Here is a 16,845-nt window from a genome sequence, read left to right on the forward strand (position 1 = left end):
GGGTACACATTAGCAGGGAGCACAGAGGATAGGAAAGGGCTGCATGAATAATGTGAATGGTATCTCTTCAATTTAAATTGCTTATATTGCAACGTGTTAAATTGTGTTTCCGGTTCCTAATATTGTATGTATGTCAGCAATAAAAACCAGTGGGTCATTAATTATTACCATTGACATAGAGGCTGGTGTTGTTCAGGTTGTAAGGACCTAATCTGGTGATGCCCTCTGTCTTGTTGCTCAGCTCCTGATAAACCTTCACTCTGTCAAACTTGAGGCTTGTAGAGTCACGTCTGTAGGTGCAGACAGCATCTACGTGGATATCGTTCCTAGTCCTGTGAAAAATGGAGACAACGGCATATTTGTTCTTGAATTAAGAAACCTGCATGTGTGCTTACACATTTATGAACTCAGAAATGTCAACTTAGAAAATGATAAAAAATATCTCAATCTCTGTTTCATTCCTCTGCCTACTTTTAGGGACAAAGATGCCCTCACGGACCAGTCACCCAGTCTAACCCTCAATACTCCATAGACCAGAAGTTAACTTCTGGAACCATCAGACATCAGTAATGGGCAAATACACATCTCTTTTCAGAAAAATAATAACCTACAGAAATATTTATTCCCCCTCAAACTAACATAAACACTGATAATACATCAGTTATCTATCTTGCATGACACATTTGGTGTGACATGGTTAGAGTGCCTCACAATTAGTAATGAATATATCCTCACAGCCCACTTGGGCAGTACTGCTATCTCAATGATTCAGCTGTAGGGGAAGTGACTGGTGAGAGACACATGACTGATGGTAATGATAATTAACTCACTAATGACTCCCAGCAAGATGCCATGTGTCCGGTTGCACACTTAATGGTAAGCTCGCACTGCCAAACTGGGGTGGTGTGGAGTCATTCTGGTAGGTGCAGACAGCATCCACCCCACTGTTGTCCCCGCCCTTCATGGGTCTGCCAAAGCAGAGAGACCAGCGAATCTTATGTGCTCTCTAGCTGTTCAGGACAGATTCCCTTTGTCCCTCGTGCCCTACCATTTCCCTCATCATCACATCAGCATGAACCTGTCAACTTTCATTTTGGAAATGTAAACTGAACTGGCTCGGTGCCTCCCTACATTGTGTCCAAAGACAGCAAGAGCTGACTCTGCAAGGCCCTTGACCCATACAGTTGCGAAGACTTGGCTTAATCTGACAAGAGTTAATCCTTGGCACAGACAGAGTGGTACGGTGTACAGGTTCTGATGTGCAAAGGACGCACTTTGGCCCCATCACAGTGCCAAAAAGGAGTTCAGCGAGCACACCTTGACCACACTGAAGAGGGCACCTACCCAGTCTCAAGGTCTCGCCTGAAAGCCATCACCCGACAGCTCGTGTAAGCAGGGCCAATGCTGCTCTCCCGGAAGATGGGATCAAGCTGCCAAAAGGAGGATGGTATTAGTGAGGCGTCCTGCGAGGTGGGCCAAAATGACTGTGGCCCCCAGGGCTTGTCCTGAGGAAGGGTGCAGCTACTTTCCCTTACCAAATGGGTCAGGATTCTCTCCGTAGCATTGAATTTTTGGGAATGGGGAGTCCCGAGAGTTGAGGTGTACTGGAGGTTGGTTATGGTGAAGTTCACCGTGAAGTGTTCGACCGCTGCAGCCAACGTTGTAGTAGGCAGCGTAGCTGGAAAGCAAAAGTGAATAACCATTCAATTGTAACATGCAGTCTGTCCCCAGAGGAGATGGCCCCATCATGGGAAGAGGTGTCCCATTCTGTAGGGTCAAGGATGTGCTGCGGGCAATGGGCTTTTGTGTTGACATCAGGAGATGGGAGACCCTTCTCAGGAGCAGGCCCGTTTACTTGGGTACCCGGACAGCAGAGGTCCAGACAAACCCATACATCCCCCACCAGCTTGGGCGCCAGCTGTGGGACTGAGTGGCTTCCCAGAGTCTGTGTTTGAATGACAGTCAGTGTTAACATATACTCACTTGGAAGAGCTGGTGCTTCGTTATAGCCTGCAATGGGAAAGGGAAATCATGAGAAGAGTCTAGAGAGGCACAGGAGCAAAAGAGGGACAAGTGAAGAGCAAGACTTGCAAGGTAAGCTGCTATTCTGTGATGACTTCCTTTTCTCTGGATGCTCATAGCCCCGTTGGGTACATGCAGGGAAACGGTGTGTGGATTTATGCAGATGATCCTACCAAGAGCATGAGCCCAGTGCTACAAAATGTGCTGCCTACCATTGACGTGGAGGCTGCCCTTGTCCAGGGTGTAGGGGCCCAGCTGGGTGACGCCATTTGTCCTGTTGCGCACTTCATGGTAAACACGCACTCTGTCAAACGGGGGCCTGGTGGAGTCGCTTCGGTAGGTGCAGGCAGCATCCACCCCGGTGTTGCCCCCATCTCTCATGAGTCTGCAAAAGCCAAGAGCCCAGATGATATTTTGCACTCAGACAGCTCTCCAGCACAGATTCCTTCTCTCCCTAGTTTCCTAGCATTTTCTGCATCACATCGGCATGAACATGCCAACTTTCATTTTGGAAATGTAAACCGCACTCGCTTCCTGCCTCCTCGCAGTGTGTCCCAAGGAAGCATGAGCCGACTCTGCAAGGCCCTTGACCCATGCGATTTGGAAGGCTTGGCCCTGTTTCACAGGTGTTAACCCTAGGCCCAGAGGGAGCAGTAAGGTGTAGGGCAGGGGCAGGCAATTATTTTGGGGGGAGGGCCACTTAACAAGGTTTGGTGAGCTTTGAAGGGCCACATGGGTAGCCCCATCCCTTGATGGTTGCCCTGCCCCCTGGTCACCATCTTGGGACCTGAAGACTCACCCCTAACCCTAGACCCCAGAAATACTTGCTTTGGCAGGGGGGGGGGTTGCTATCTTAGAACTAGAGAAAAACAAAATCATACACTAAAATTCAAATACCTACTATAGCATATTCTAATTTTCCTAAAAAAAAAATATTTTTGTCATCATTTGTGTTTGTATAGTGTATAACGACTCAAGATTAATTCTTACTCTTGTATATAGTGTGGGGGGCGTGGGGGCGTGGCTGTGTGTGTATGGTGGGGTATAAGGGGTGTATGGTGAGTGTGTCTGTTTATGGTGCGGGTTGGTGTGCGTGTATGGTGGGGTGTGTAGCTAGGTGTGTGGGGGGAATAGGCTATGTTGGGGGTTATGTATATGTGTGGGGGTAGGGTGTGGGTGTGTTGTATTTGTGGGGTGTGTGGGAAAGTGGGAGGGGTGTGGGGGGCGCAGCAGGTGGGGCACTCATGGCTCTGGGTCACAGCGGGGGGCATGGCTCCGGCCAGTGCAGCACATCACATCAAGGAGCGCACCCCCGCCGGCTGTCCATATCACCAGCGCTCCCCACACTGGTGAGACACAGGAGAGAAGCCCCAGGCACTGGAGCCAGCTGGGGTGGGGAAGGCAGCCGGCTCCAGAGCGTGGGGCTTCCCTCCCTGGCAGCACGAGCGTGGGGAGCACCCACTATACAGACAGCCGGCAGGGGCTGCATTGCTTGCTGCAGTGTGCAGCCCTGCTGTCGCTCCCTACTAGGGCTGCACACCATGGGGAGAGTGTGTGGGGTGGGGTTCCCCACATCCCCAACTCTCTCTCACACCCACACTCTAGCTACCCTGGCTCTGCGCTGCCGCCACACCCCTGGGTGTGGACTCTAGCTGCCGTCAGTCCCACGCTCCCACCCAGCTGCAGCCCCACTCCCACCACTAATGTTTCCCTACCTACTCCCTGAAGCCAGTGGGTTGAGGGAAGCCTGAAGCACTGGCAGCAGCTGCTGCTGAATGGGCAGGGCCCTTCCACCCATGAGGGTGGGGGCGAGGTGCCATAGGGTATGTTGTGGGGGCTGTATGCATGAGTGCCTCACTCCCACCCAAGTAGGCAGAAGGCCTGGGTGGGGTACAATTCATTGGTTGGCACCACGGGCTTCATGAAAGTGCCCGGCAGGCTGGATTTGGCCCATGAGCTGTAATTTGCCCAAAGCTGGGGTAGAGGTTGTGATGCACAAAGGATGCACTTTGGCCCCATCACAGTGCCAAAGAGGAGGACCGTGAGTGTGCCTCTGGACCACACTGAAGAGGGCACCTACCCAGCCCCAAGCTCTCACCTGTAAGCTGTCACCCGACAGCCCATGTAAGCGGGGCCGATGCTGCTCTCCCGGAAGATGGGATCAAGCTGCCAAGAAGAGGATGGCATTAGTGAGGGTCCTGCGAGGTGGGCCATAATGACTGTGGCCCCCAGGGCTTGTCCCAGGAAAGGTTGCAGCTACTTTCCCTTACCAAATGAGTCAGGATTATTTCCGTAGCATTGAATTTTTGGGAATGGGGAGTTCCGAGCGTTGAGGTGTACCGGAGGTTGGTTATGGTGAAGTTCACCGTGAAGTGTTCGACCGCTGCAGCCAACGTTGTAGTAGGCAGCGTAGCTGGAAAGCAAAAGTGAATAACCATTCAATTGTAACATGCAGTCTGTCCCCAGAGGAGATGGCCCCATCATGGGAAGAGATGTCCCATTCTGTAGGGTCAAGGATGTGCTGCGGGCAATGGGCTTTTGTGTTGACATCAGGAGATGGGAGACCCTTCTCAGGAGCAGGCCCATTTACTTGGGTATCCGGACAGCAGAGGTCCAGACAAACCCATACATCCCCCACCAGCTTGGGTGCCAGCTGTGAGACTGTGTGGCTTCCCAGAGTCTGTGTTTGAATGAACAGTCAGTGTTAACATATACTCACTTGGAAGAGCTGGTGCTTCGTTATAGCCTGCAATGGGAAAGGGAAATCATGAGAAGAGTCTAGAGAGGCACAGGAGCAAAAGAGGGACAAGTGAAGAGCAAGACTTGCAAGGTGAGCTTCTATTCTGTGCTGACTTCCTTTTCTCTGGATGCTCATAGCCCCGTTGGGTACATGCAGGGAAACGGTTTGTGGATTTATGCAGGCAATCCTGTGAAGGGCACGAGCCCAGTGCTGCAAAATGCGCTGCCTACCATTGATGTAGAGGCTGCCCTTGTCCAGGGTGTAGGGGCCCAGCTGGGTGACGCCATTTGTCCTGTTGCGCACTTCATGGTAAACACGCACTCTGTCAAACGGGGGCCTGGTGGAGTCGCTTCGGTAGGTGCAGGCAGCATCCACCCCGGTGTTGGCCCCGTCCCTCACGAGTCTGCAAAAGCCAAGACCCCAGGTGATATTTTTGCACTCAGACAGCTCTCCAGCACAGATTCCTTCTCTCCCTAGTTTCCTAGCATTTTCTGCATCACATCGGCATGAACATGCCAACTTTCATTTTGGAAATGTAAACCGCACTCGCTTCCTGCTTCCTTGCAGTGTGTCCCAAGGGAGCATGAGCCAACTCTGCAAGGCCCTTGACCCATGCGATTTGAAAGACTTGGCCCTGTTTCACAGGTGTTAACCCTAGGCCCAGAGGGAGCAGTAAGGTGTAGGGCAGGGGCAGGCAATTATTTTGGGGGGAGGGCCACTTAACAAGGTTTGGTGAGCTTTGAAGGGCCACATGGGTAGCCCCATCCCTTGATGGTTACCCTGCCCCCTGGTCACCATCTTGGGACCTGAAGACTCACCCCTAACCCTAGACCCCAGAAATACTTGTTTTGGCAGGGGGGGGGTTGCCATTTTAGAACTAGAGAAAAACAAAATCATACACTAAAATTCAAATACCTACTGTAGCATATTCTAATTTTCCTAAAAAAAAAATATTTTTGTCATCATTTGTGTTTGTATAGTGTATATAGAGGTGATTGCATAAGGACTCAAAATAAATTCTTAGTCTTGTATATAGTGTGGTGGGGGTATGGCTGGGAGTGTGTGAGTGTATCGTGAAGCGTGTGTGTGTGTGTGTGTGTGTGCTGGAAGTTGGGGTGGGTGTGTATAGTGGGATGTGGGACTGTGTGGCTATGTGTTGGGTATGTTGTTGGTTATGTACATGTGGGTGGTTGTGGGGGCAGGGCGTGGGTGTGTTGTATTTGTAGGGTGTGTGAGAAAGTGGGAGGGGTGTGGGGGCCCAGCCCCGCGGCTGTTGCACGGCGGGGGGCGTGGCTCCGGCCAGTGCAGCACATCACATCAAGGAGCGCACCCCCGCCGGCTGTCCATATCACCAGCGCTCCCCACACTGGTGAGACACAGGAGAGAAGCCCCAGGCACTGGAGCCAGCTGGGGTGGGGAAGGCAGCCGGCTCCAGAGCGTGGGGCTTCCCTCCCCGGCAGCACGAGCATGGGGAGCACCCACTATACAGACAGCCGGCAGGGGCTGCACTGCTTTCTGCAGTGTGCAGCCCTGCTGTCGCTCCCTACTAGGGTTGCACACCATGGGGAGAGTGTGTGGGGTGGGGTTCCTCACATCCCCAACTCTCTCACACCCACACACAAGCTACCGTGGCTCTACACTGCCGCCACACCCCTGGGTGTGGACTCTAGCTGCCGTCAGTCCCACGCTCCCACCCAGCTGCAGCCCCACTCCCACCCCTAATGTTTCCCTACCTGCTCCCTGAAGCCAGTGGGTTGGGGGAAGCCTGAAGCACTGGCAGCAGCTGCTGCTGAATGGGCAGGGCCCTTCCGCCCATGAGGGTGGGGGCGAGGTGCCATAGGGTATGTTGTGGGGGCTGTATGCATGAGTGCCTCACTCCCACCCAAGTAGGCAGAAGGCCTGGGTGGGGTACAATTCATTGGTTGGCACCACGGGCTTCATGAAAGTGCCCGGCAGGCCGGATTTGGCCCATGAGCTGTAATTTGCCCAAAGCTGGGGTAGAGGTTGTGATGCACAAAGGATGCACTTTGGCCCCATCACAGTGCCAAAGAGGAGGACCGTGAGTGTGCCTCTGGACCACACTGAAGAGGGCACCTACCCAGCCCCAAGCTCTCACCTGTAAGCTGTCACCCGACAGCCCATGTAAGCGGGGCCGATGCTGCTCTCCCGGAAGATGGGATCAAGCTGCCAAGAAGAGGATGGCATTAGTGAGGGTCCTGCGAGGTGGGCCATAATGACTGTGGCCCCCAGGGCTTGTCCCAGGAAAGGTTGCAGCTACTTTCCCTTACCAAATGAGTCAGGATTATTTCCGTAGCATTGAATTTTTGGGAATGGGGAGTCCCGAGAGTTGAGGTGTACTGGAGGTTGGTTATGGTGAAGTTCACCGTGAAGTGTTCGACCGCTGCAGCCAACGTTGTAGTAGGCAGCGTAGCTGGAAAGCAAAAGTGAATAACCATTCAATTGTAACATGCAGTCTGTCCCCAGAGGAGATGGCCCCATCATGGGAAGAGGTGTCCCATTCTGTAGGGTCAAGGATGTGCTGCGGGCAATGGGCTTTTGTGTTGACATCAGGAGATGGGAGACCCTTCTCAGGAGCAGGCCCATTTACTTGGGTATCCGGACAGCAGAGGTCCAGACAAACCCATACATCCCCCACCAGCTTGGGCGCCAGCTGTGAGACTGTGTGGCTTCCCAGAGTCTGTGTTTGAATGAACAGTCAGTGTTAACATATACTCACTTGGAAGAGCTGGTGCTTCGTTATAGCCTGCAATGGGAAAGGGAAATCATGAGAAGAGTCTAGAGAGGCACAGGAGCAAAAGAGGGACAAGTGAAGAGCAAGACTTGCAAGGTGAGCTTCTATTCTGTGATGACTTCCTTTTCTCTGGATGCTCATAGCCCCGTTGGGTACATGCAGGGAAACGGTTTGTGGATTTATGCAGGCAATCCTGTGAAGGGCACGAGCCCAGTGCTGCAAAATGCGCTGCCTACCATTGATGTAGAGGCTGCCCTTGTCCAGGGTGTAGGGGCCCAGCTGGGTGACGCCATTTGTCCTGTTGCGCACTTCATGGTAAACACGCACTCTGTCAAACGGGGGCCTGGTGGAGTCGCTTCGGTAGGTGCAGGCAGCATCCACCCCGGTGTTGGCCCCGTCCCTCACGAGTCTGCAAAAGCCAAGACCCCAGGTGATATTTTTGCACTCAGACAGCTCTCCAGCACAGATTCCTTCTCTCCCTAGTTTCCTAGCATTTTCTGCATCACATCGGCATGAACATGCCAACTTTCATTTTGGAAATGTAAACCGCACTCGCTTCCTGCTTCCTTGCAGTGTGTCCCAAGGGAGCATGAGCCAACTCTGCAAGGCCCTTGACCCATGCGATTTGAAAGACTTGGCCCTGTTTCACAGGTGTTAACCCTAGGCCCAGAGGGAGCAGTAAGGTGTAGGGCAGGGGCAGGCAATTATTTTGGGGGGAGGGCCACTTAACAAGGTTTGGTGAGCTTTGAAGGGCCACATGGGTAGCCCCATCCCTTGATGGTTACCCTGCCCCCTGGTCACCATCTTGGGACCTGAAGACTCACCCCTAACCCTAGACCCCAGAAATACTTGTTTTGGCAGGGGGGGGGTTGCCATTTTAGAACTAGAGAAAAACAAAATCATACACTAAAATTCAAATACCTACTGTAGCATATTCTAATTTTCCTAAAAAAAAAATATTTTTGTCATCATTTGTGTTTGTATAGTGTATATAGAGGTGATTGCATAAGGACTCAAAATAAATTCTTAGTCTTGTATATAGTGTGGTGGGGGTATGGCTGGGAGTGTGTGAGTGTATCGTGAAGCGTGTGTGTGTGTGTGTGTGTGTGCTGGAAGTTGGGGTGGGTGTGTATAGTGGGATGTGGGACTGTGTGGCTATGTGTTGGGTATGTTGTTGGTTATGTACATGTGGGTGGTTGTGGGGGCAGGGCGTGGGTGTGTTGTATTTGTAGGGTGTGTGAGAAAGTGGGAGGGGTGTGGGGGCCCAGCCCCGCGGCTGTTGCACGGCGGGGGGCGTGGCTCCGGCCAGTGCAGCACATCACATCAAGGAGCGCACCCCCGCCGGCTGTCCATATCACCAGCGCTCCCCACACTGGTGAGACACAGGAGAGAAGCCCCAGGCACTGGAGCCAGCTGGGGTGGGGAAGGCAGCCGGCTCCAGAGCGTGGGGCTTCCCTCCCCGGCAGCACGAGCATGGGGAGCACCCACTATACAGACAGCCGGCAGGGGCTGCACTGCTTTCTGCAGTGTGCAGCCCTGCTGTCGCTCCCTACTAGGGTTGCACACCATGGGGAGAGTGTGTGGGGTGGGGTTCCTCACATCCCCAACTCTCTCACACCCACACACAAGCTACCGTGGCTCTACACTGCCGCCACACCCCTGGGTGTGGACTCTAGCTGCCGTCAGTCCCACGCTCCCACCCAGCTGCAGCCCCACTCCCACCCCTAATGTTTCCCTACCTGCTCCCTGAAGCCAGTGGGTTGGGGGAAGCCTGAAGCACTGGCAGCAGCTGCTGCTGAATGGGCAGGGCCCTTCCGCCCATGAGGGTGGGGGCGAGGTGCCATAGGGTATGTTGTGGGGGCTGTATGCATGAGTGCCTCACTCCCACCCAAGTAGGCAGAAGGCCTGGGTGGGGTACAATTCATTGGTTGGCACCACGGGCTTCATGAAAGTGCCCGGCAGGCCGGATTTGGCCCATGAGCTGTAATTTGCCCAAAGCTGGGGTAGAGGTTGTGATGCACAAAGGATGCACTTTGGCCCCATCACAGTGCCAAAGAGGAGGACCGTGAGTGTGCCTCTGGACCACACTGAAGAGGGCACCTACCCAGCCCCAAGCTCTCACCTGTAAGCTGTCACCCGACAGCCCATGTAAGCGGGGCCGATGCTGCTCTCCCGGAAGATGGGATCAAGCTGCCAAGAAGAGGATGGCATTAGTGAGGGTCCTGCGAGGTGGGCCATAATGACTGTGGCCCCCAGGGCTTGTCCCAGGAAAGGTTGCAGCTACTTTCCCTTACCAAATGAGTCAGGATTATTTCCGTAGCATTGAATTTTTGGGAATGGGGAGTCCCGAGAGTTGAGGTGTACTGGAGGTTGGTTATGGTGAAGTTCACCGTGAAGTGTTCGACCGCTGCAGCCAACGTTGTAGTAGGCAGCGTAGCTGGAAAGCAAAAGTGAATAACCATTCAATTGTAACATGCAGTCTGTCCCCAGAGGAGATGGCCCCATCATGGGAAGAGGTGTCCCATTCTGTAGGGTCAAGGATGTGCTGCGGGCAATGGGCTTTTGTGTTGACATCAGGAGATGGGAGACCCTTCTCAGGAGCAGGCCCATTTACTTGGGTATCCGGACAGCAGAGGTCCAGACAAACCCATACATCCCCCACCAGCTTGGGCGCCAGCTGTGAGACTGTGTGGCTTCCCAGAGTCTGTGTTTGAATGAACAGTCAGTGTTAACATATACTCACTTGGAAGAGCTGGTGCTTCGTTATAGCCTGCAATGGGAAAGGGAAATCATGAGAAGAGTCTAGAGAGGCACAGGAGCAAAAGAGGGACAAGTGAAGAGCAAGACTTGCAAGGTGAGCTTCTATTCTGTGATGACTTCCTTTTCTCTGGATGCTCATAGCCCCGTTGGGTACATGCAGGGAAACGGTTTGTGGATTTATGCAGGCAATCCTGTGAAGGGCACGAGCCCAGTGCTGCAAAATGCGCTGCCTACCATTGATGTAGAGGCTGCCCTTGTCCAGGGTGTAGGGGCCCAGCTGGGTGACGCCATTTGTCCTGTTGCGCACTTCATGGTAAACACGCACTCTGTCAAACGGGGGCCTGGTGGAGTCGCTTCGGTAGGTGCAGGCAGCATCCACCCCGGTGTTGGCCCCGTCCCTCACGAGTCTGCAAAAGCCAAGACCCCAGGTGATATTTTTGCACTCAGACAGCTCTCCAGCACAGATTCCTTCTCTCCCTAGTTTCCTAGCATTTTCTGCATCACATCGGCATGAACATGCCAACTTTCATTTTGGAAATGTAAACCGCACTCGCTTCCTGCTTCCTTGCAGTGTGTCCCAAGGGAGCATGAGCCAACTCTGCAAGGCCCTTGACCCATGCGATTTGAAAGACTTGGCCCTGTTTCACAGGTGTTAACCCTAGGCCCAGAGGGAGCAGTAAGGTGTAGGGCAGGGGCAGGCAATTATTTTGGGGGGAGGGCCACTTAACAAGGTTTGGTGAGCTTTGAAGGGCCACATGGGTAGCCCCATCCCTTGATGGTTACCCTGCCCCCTGGTCACCATCTTGGGACCTGAAGACTCACCCCTAACCCTAGACCCCAGAAATACTTGTTTTGGCAGGGGGGGGGTTGCCATTTTAGAACTAGAGAAAAACAAAATCATACACTAAAATTCAAATACCTACTGTAGCATATTCTAATTTTCCTAAAAAAAAAATATTTTTGTCATCATTTGTGTTTGTATAGTGTATATAGAGGTGATTGCATAAGGACTCAAAATAAATTCTTAGTCTTGTATATAGTGTGGTGGGGGTATGGCTGGGAGTGTGTGAGTGTATCGTGAAGCGTGTGTGTGTGTGTGTGTGTGTGTGCTGGAAGTTGGGGTGGGTGTGTATAGTGGGATGTGGGACTGTGTGGCTATGTGTTGGGTATGTTGTTGGTTATGTACATGTGGGTGGTTGTGGGGGCAGGCCGTGGGTGTGTTGTATTTGTAGGGTGTGTGAGAAAGTGGGAGGGGTGTGGGGGCCCAGCCCCGCGGCTGTTGCACGGCGGGGGCATGGCTCTGGCCAGTGCAGCACATCACATCAAGGAGCGCACCCGCGCCGGCTGTCCGTATCACCAGCGCTCCCCACACTGGTGAGACACAGGAGAGAAGCCCCAGGCACTGGAGCCAGCTGGGGTGGGGAAGGCAGCCGGCTCCAGAGTGTGGGGCTTCCCTCCCCGGCAGCACGAGCATGGGGAGCACCCACTATACAGACAGCCGGCAGGGGCTGCACTGCTTTCTGCAGTGTGCAGCCCTGCTGTCGCTCCCTACTAGGGTTGCACACCATGGGGAGAGTGTGTGGGGTGGGGTTCCTCACATCCCCAACTCTCTCACACCCACACACAAGCTACCGTGGCTCTACACTGCCGCCACACCCCTGGGTGTGGACTCTAGCTGCCGTCAGTCCCACGCTCCCACCCAGCTGCAGCCCCACTCCCACCCCTAATGTTTCCCTACCTGCTCCCTGAAGCCAGTGGGTTGGGGGAAGCCTGAAGCACTGGCAGCAGCTGCTGCTGAATGGGCAGGGCCCTTCCGCCCATGAGGGTGGGGGCGAGGTGCCATAGGGTATGTTGTGGGGGCTGTATGCATGAGTGCCTCACTCCCACCCAAGTAGGCAGAAGGCCTGGGTGGGGTACAATTCATTGGTTGGCACCACGGGCTTCATGAAAGTGCCCGACAGGCCGGATTTGGCCCATGAGCTGTAATTTGCCCAAAGCTGGGGTAGAGGTTGTGATGCACAAAAGATGCACTTTGGCCCCATCACAGTGCCAAAGAGGAGGACCGTGAGTGTGCCTCTGGACCACACTGAAGAGGGCACCTACCCAGCCCCAAGCTCTCACCTGTAAGCTGTCACCCGACAGCCCATGTAAGCGGGGCCGATGCTGCTCTCCCGGAAGATGGGATCAAGCTGCCAAGAAGAGGATGGCATTAGTGAGGGTCCTGCGAGGTGGGCCATAATGACTGTGGCCCCCAGGGCTTGTCCCAGGAAAGGTTGCAGCTACTTTCCCTTACCAAATGAGTCAGGATTATTTCCGTAGCATTGAATTTTTGGGAATGGGGAGTCCCGAGAGTTGAGGTGTACTGGAGGTTGGTTATGGTGAAGTTCACCGTGAAGTGTTCGACCGCTGCAGCCAACGTTGTAGTAGGCAGCGTAGCTGGAAAGCAAAAGTGAATAACCATTCAATTGTAACATGCAGTCTGTCCCCAGAGGAGATGGCCCCATCATGGGAAGAGGTGTCCCATTCTGTAGGGTCAAGGATGTGCTGCGGGCAATGGGCTTTTGTGTTGACATCAGGAGATGGGAGACCCTTCTCAGGAGCAGGCCCATTTACTTGGGTATCCGGACAGCAGAGGTCCAGACAAACCCATACATCCCCCACCAGCTTGGGCGCCAGCTGTGAGACTGTGTGGCTTCCCAGAGTCTGTGTTTGAATGAACAGTCAGTGTTAACATATACTCACTTGGAAGAGCTGGTGCTTCGTTATAGCCTGCAATGGGAAAGGGAAATCATGAGAAGAGTCTAGAGAGGCACAGGAGCAAAAGAGGGACAAGTGAAGAGCAAGACTTGCAAGGTGAGCTTCTATTCTGTGATGACTTCCTTTTCTCTGGATGCTCATAGCCCCGTTGGGTACATGCAGGGAAACGGTTTGTGGATTTATGCAGGCAATCCTGTGAAGGGCACGAGCCCAGTGCTGCAAAATGCGCTGCCTACCATTGATGTAGAGGCTGCCCTTGTCCAGGGTGTAGGGGCCCAGCTGGGTGACGCCATTTGTCCTGTTGCGCACTTCATGGTAAACACGCACTCTGTCAAACGGGGGCCTGGTGGAGTCGCTTCGGTAGGTGCAGGCAGCATCCACCCCGGTGTTGGCCCCGTCCCTCACGAGTCTGCAAAAGCCAAGACCCCAGGTGATATTTTTGCACTCAGACAGCTCTCCAGCACAGATTCCTTCTCTCCCTAGTTTCCTAGCATTTTCTGCATCACATCGGCATGAACATGCCAACTTTCATTTTGGAAATGTAAACCGCACTCGCTTCCTGCTTCCTTGCAGTGTGTCCCAAGGGAGCATGAGCCAACTCTGCAAGGCCCTTGACCCATGCGATTTGAAAGACTTGGCCCTGTTTCACAGGTGTTAACCCTAGGCCCAGAGGGAGCAGTAAGGTGTAGGGCAGGGGCAGGCAATTATTTTGGGGGGAGGGCCACTTAACAAGGTTTGGTGAGCTTTGAAGGGCCACATGGGTAGCCCCATCCCTTGATGGTTACCCTGCCCCCTGGTCACCATCTTGGGACCTGAAGACTCACCCCTAACCCTAGACCCCAGAAATACTTGTTTTGGCAGGGGGGGGGTTGCCATTTTAGAACTAGAGAAAAACAAAATCATACACTAAAATTCAAATACCTACTGTAGCATATTCTAATTTTCCTAAAAAAAAAATATTTTTGTCATCATTTGTGTTTGTATAGTGTATATAGAGGTGATTGCATAAGGACTCAAAATAAATTCTTAGTCTTGTATATAGTGTGGTGGGGGTATGGCTGGGAGTGTGTGAGTGTATCGTGAAGCGTGTGTGTGTGTGTGTGTGTGTGCTGGAAGTTGGGGTGGGTGTGTATAGTGGGATGTGGGACTGTGTGGCTATGTGTTGGGTATGTTGTTGGTTATGTACATGTGGGTGGTTGTGGGGGCAGGGCGTGGGTGTGTTGTATTTGTAGGGTGTGTGAGAAAGTGGGAGGGGTGTGGGGGCCCAGCCCCGCGGCTGTTGCACGGCGGGGGGCGTGGCTCCGGCCAGTGCAGCACATCACATCAAGGAGCGCACCCCCGCCGGCTGTCCATATCACCAGCGCTCCCCACACTGGTGAGACACAGGAGAGAAGCCCCAGGCACTGGAGCCAGCTGGGGTGGGGAAGGCAGCCGGCTCCAGAGCGTGGGGCTTCCCTCCCCGGCAGCACGAGCATGGGGAGCACCCACTATACAGACAGCCGGCAGGGGCTGCACTGCTTTCTGCAGTGTGCAGCCCTGCTGTCGCTCCCTACTAGGGTTGCACACCATGGGGAGAGTGTGTGGGGTGGGGTTCCTCACATCCCCAACTCTCTCACACCCACACACAAGCTACCGTGGCTCTACACTGCCGCCACACCCCTGGGTGTGGACTCTAGCTGCCGTCAGTCCCACGCTCCCACCCAGCTGCAGCCCCACTCCCACCCCTAATGTTTCCCTACCTGCTCCCTGAAGCCAGTGGGTTGGGGGAAGCCTGAAGCACTGGCAGCAGCTGCTGCTGAATGGGCAGGGCCCTTCCGCCCATGAGGGTGGGGGCGAGGTGCCATAGGGTATGTTGTGGGGGCTGTATGCATGAGTGCCTCACTCCCACCCAAGTAGGCAGAAGGCCTGGGTGGGGTACAATTCATTGGTTGGCACCACGGGCTTCATGAAAGTGCCCGGCAGGCCGGATTTGGCCCATGAGCTGTAATTTGCCCAAAGCTGGGGTAGAGGTTGTGATGCACAAAGGATGCACTTTGGCCCCATCACAGTGCCAAAGAGGAGGACCGTGAGTGTGCCTCTGGACCACACTGAAGAGGGCACCTACCCAGCCCCAAGCTCTCACCTGTAAGCTGTCACCCGACAGCCCATGTAAGCGGGGCCGATGCTGCTCTCCCGGAAGATGGGATCAAGCTGCCAAGAAGAGGATGGCATTAGTGAGGGTCCTGCGAGGTGGGCCATAATGACTGTGGCCCCCAGGGCTTGTCCCAGGAAAGGTTGCAGCTACTTTCCCTTACCAAATGAGTCAGGATTATTTCCGTAGCATTGAATTTTTGGGAATGGGGAGTCCCGAGAGTTGAGGTGTACTGGAGGTTGGTTATGGTGAAGTTCACCGTGAAGTGTTCGACCGCTGCAGCCAACGTTGTAGTAGGCAGCGTAGCTGGAAAGCAAAAGTGAATAACCATTCAATTGTAACATGCAGTCTGTCCCCAGAGGAGATGGCCCCATCATGGGAAGAGGTGTCCCATTCTGTAGGGTCAAGGATGTGCTGCGGGCAATGGGCTTTTGTGTTGACATCAGGAGATGGGAGACCCTTCTCAGGAGCAGGCCCATTTACTTGGGTATCCGGACAGCAGAGGTCCAGACAAACCCATACATCCCCCACCAGCTTGGGCGCCAGCTGTGAGACTGTGTGGCTTCCCAGAGTCTGTGTTTGAATGAACAGTCAGTGTTAACATATACTCACTTGGAAGAGCTGGTGCTTCGTTATAGCCTGCAATGGGAAAGGGAAATCATGAGAAGAGTCTAGAGAGGCACAGGAGCAAAAGAGGGACAAGTGAAGAGCAAGACTTGCAAGGTGAGCTTCTATTCTGTGATGACTTCCTTTTCTCTGGATGCTCATAGCCCCGTTGGGTACATGCAGGGAAACGGTTTGTGGATTTATGCAGGCAATCCTGTGAAGGGCACGAGCCCAGTGCTGCAAAATGCGCTGCCTACCATTGATGTAGAGGCTGCCCTTGTCCAGGGTGTAGGGGCCCAGCTGGGTGACGCCATTTGTCCTGTTGCGCACTTCATGGTAAACACGCACTCTGTCAAACGGGGGCCTGGTGGAGTCGCTTCGGTAGGTGCAGGCAGCATCCACCCCGGTGTTGGCCCCGTCCCTCACGAGTCTGCAAAAGCCAAGACCCCAGGTGATATTTTTGCACTCAGACAGCTCTCCAGCACAGATTCCTTCTCTCCCTAGTTTCCTAGCATTTTCTGCATCACATCGGCATGAACATGCCAACTTTCATTTTGGAAATGTAAACCGCACTCGCTTCCTGCTTCCTTGCAGTGTGTCCCAAGGGAGCATGAGCCAACTCTGCAAGGCCCTTGACCCATGCGATTTGAAAGACTTGGCCCTGTTTCACAGGTGTTAACCCTAGGCCCAGAGGGAGCAGTAAGGTGTAGGGCAGGGGCAGGCAATTATTTTGGGGGGAGGGCCACTTAACAAGGTTTGGTGAGCTTTGAAGGGCCACATGGGTAGCCCCATCCCTTGATGGTTACCCTGCCCCCTGGTCACCATCTTGGGACCTGAAGACTCACCCCTAACCCTAGACCCCAGAAATACTTGTTTTGGCAGGGGGGGGGTTGCCATTTTAGAACTAGAGAAAAACAAAATCATACACTAAAATTCAAATACCTACTGTAGCATATTCTAATTTTCCTAAAAAAAAAATATTTTTGTCATCATTTGTGTTTGTATAGTGTATATAGAGGTGATTGCATAAGGACTCAAAATAAATTCTTAGTCTTGTATATAGTGTGGTGGGGGTAT

General features: G+C 53.5%; 2 protein-coding genes across 2 annotated transcripts in view; one reads left to right on the forward strand and one right to left on the reverse strand.

Annotated features, from left to right (window-relative positions):
• Positions 1-16,845, forward strand: part of LOC102569169 (uncharacterized) — a 233,301-nt gene that overhangs the window by 67,538 nt on the left and 148,918 nt on the right. The window lies entirely within an intron of this gene.
• LOC109282665 (mucin-16-like) overlaps positions 1-16,845 on the reverse strand; it is a 46,750-nt gene that overhangs the window by 19,311 nt on the left and 10,594 nt on the right. The window contains exons 10-34 of the mRNA XM_059720019.1: positions 16,026-16,198; positions 15,775-15,801; positions 15,326-15,468; positions 15,154-15,221; positions 13,268-13,440; positions 13,017-13,043; positions 12,568-12,710; positions 12,396-12,463; positions 10,509-10,681; positions 10,258-10,284; positions 9,809-9,951; positions 9,637-9,704; positions 7,751-7,923; positions 7,500-7,526; positions 7,051-7,193; positions 6,879-6,946; positions 4,993-5,165; positions 4,742-4,768; positions 4,293-4,435; positions 4,121-4,188; positions 2,235-2,407; positions 1,984-2,010; positions 1,536-1,678; positions 1,345-1,430; positions 169-332 (exon numbers count right to left, since the gene is read on the reverse strand). Of these exons, the coding sequence (XP_059576002.1) occupies positions 169-332; positions 1,345-1,430; positions 1,536-1,678; positions 1,984-2,010; positions 2,235-2,407; positions 4,121-4,188; positions 4,293-4,435; positions 4,742-4,768; positions 4,993-5,165; positions 6,879-6,946; positions 7,051-7,193; positions 7,500-7,526; positions 7,751-7,923; positions 9,637-9,704; positions 9,809-9,951; positions 10,258-10,284; positions 10,509-10,681; positions 12,396-12,463; positions 12,568-12,710; positions 13,017-13,043; positions 13,268-13,440; positions 15,154-15,221; positions 15,326-15,468; positions 15,775-15,801; positions 16,026-16,198 (2,648 nt within the window). The remainder of the gene's footprint in view (positions 1-168; positions 333-1,344; positions 1,431-1,535; positions 1,679-1,983; positions 2,011-2,234; positions 2,408-4,120; positions 4,189-4,292; positions 4,436-4,741; positions 4,769-4,992; positions 5,166-6,878; positions 6,947-7,050; positions 7,194-7,499; positions 7,527-7,750; positions 7,924-9,636; positions 9,705-9,808; positions 9,952-10,257; positions 10,285-10,508; positions 10,682-12,395; positions 12,464-12,567; positions 12,711-13,016; positions 13,044-13,267; positions 13,441-15,153; positions 15,222-15,325; positions 15,469-15,774; positions 15,802-16,025; positions 16,199-16,845) is intronic.

This window comes from Alligator mississippiensis, chromosome 16 (genome assembly GCF_030867095.1).
Source record: "Alligator mississippiensis isolate rAllMis1 chromosome 16, rAllMis1, whole genome shotgun sequence".
Classification (NCBI taxonomy): Eukaryota; Metazoa; Chordata; order Crocodylia; family Alligatoridae; genus Alligator; species Alligator mississippiensis.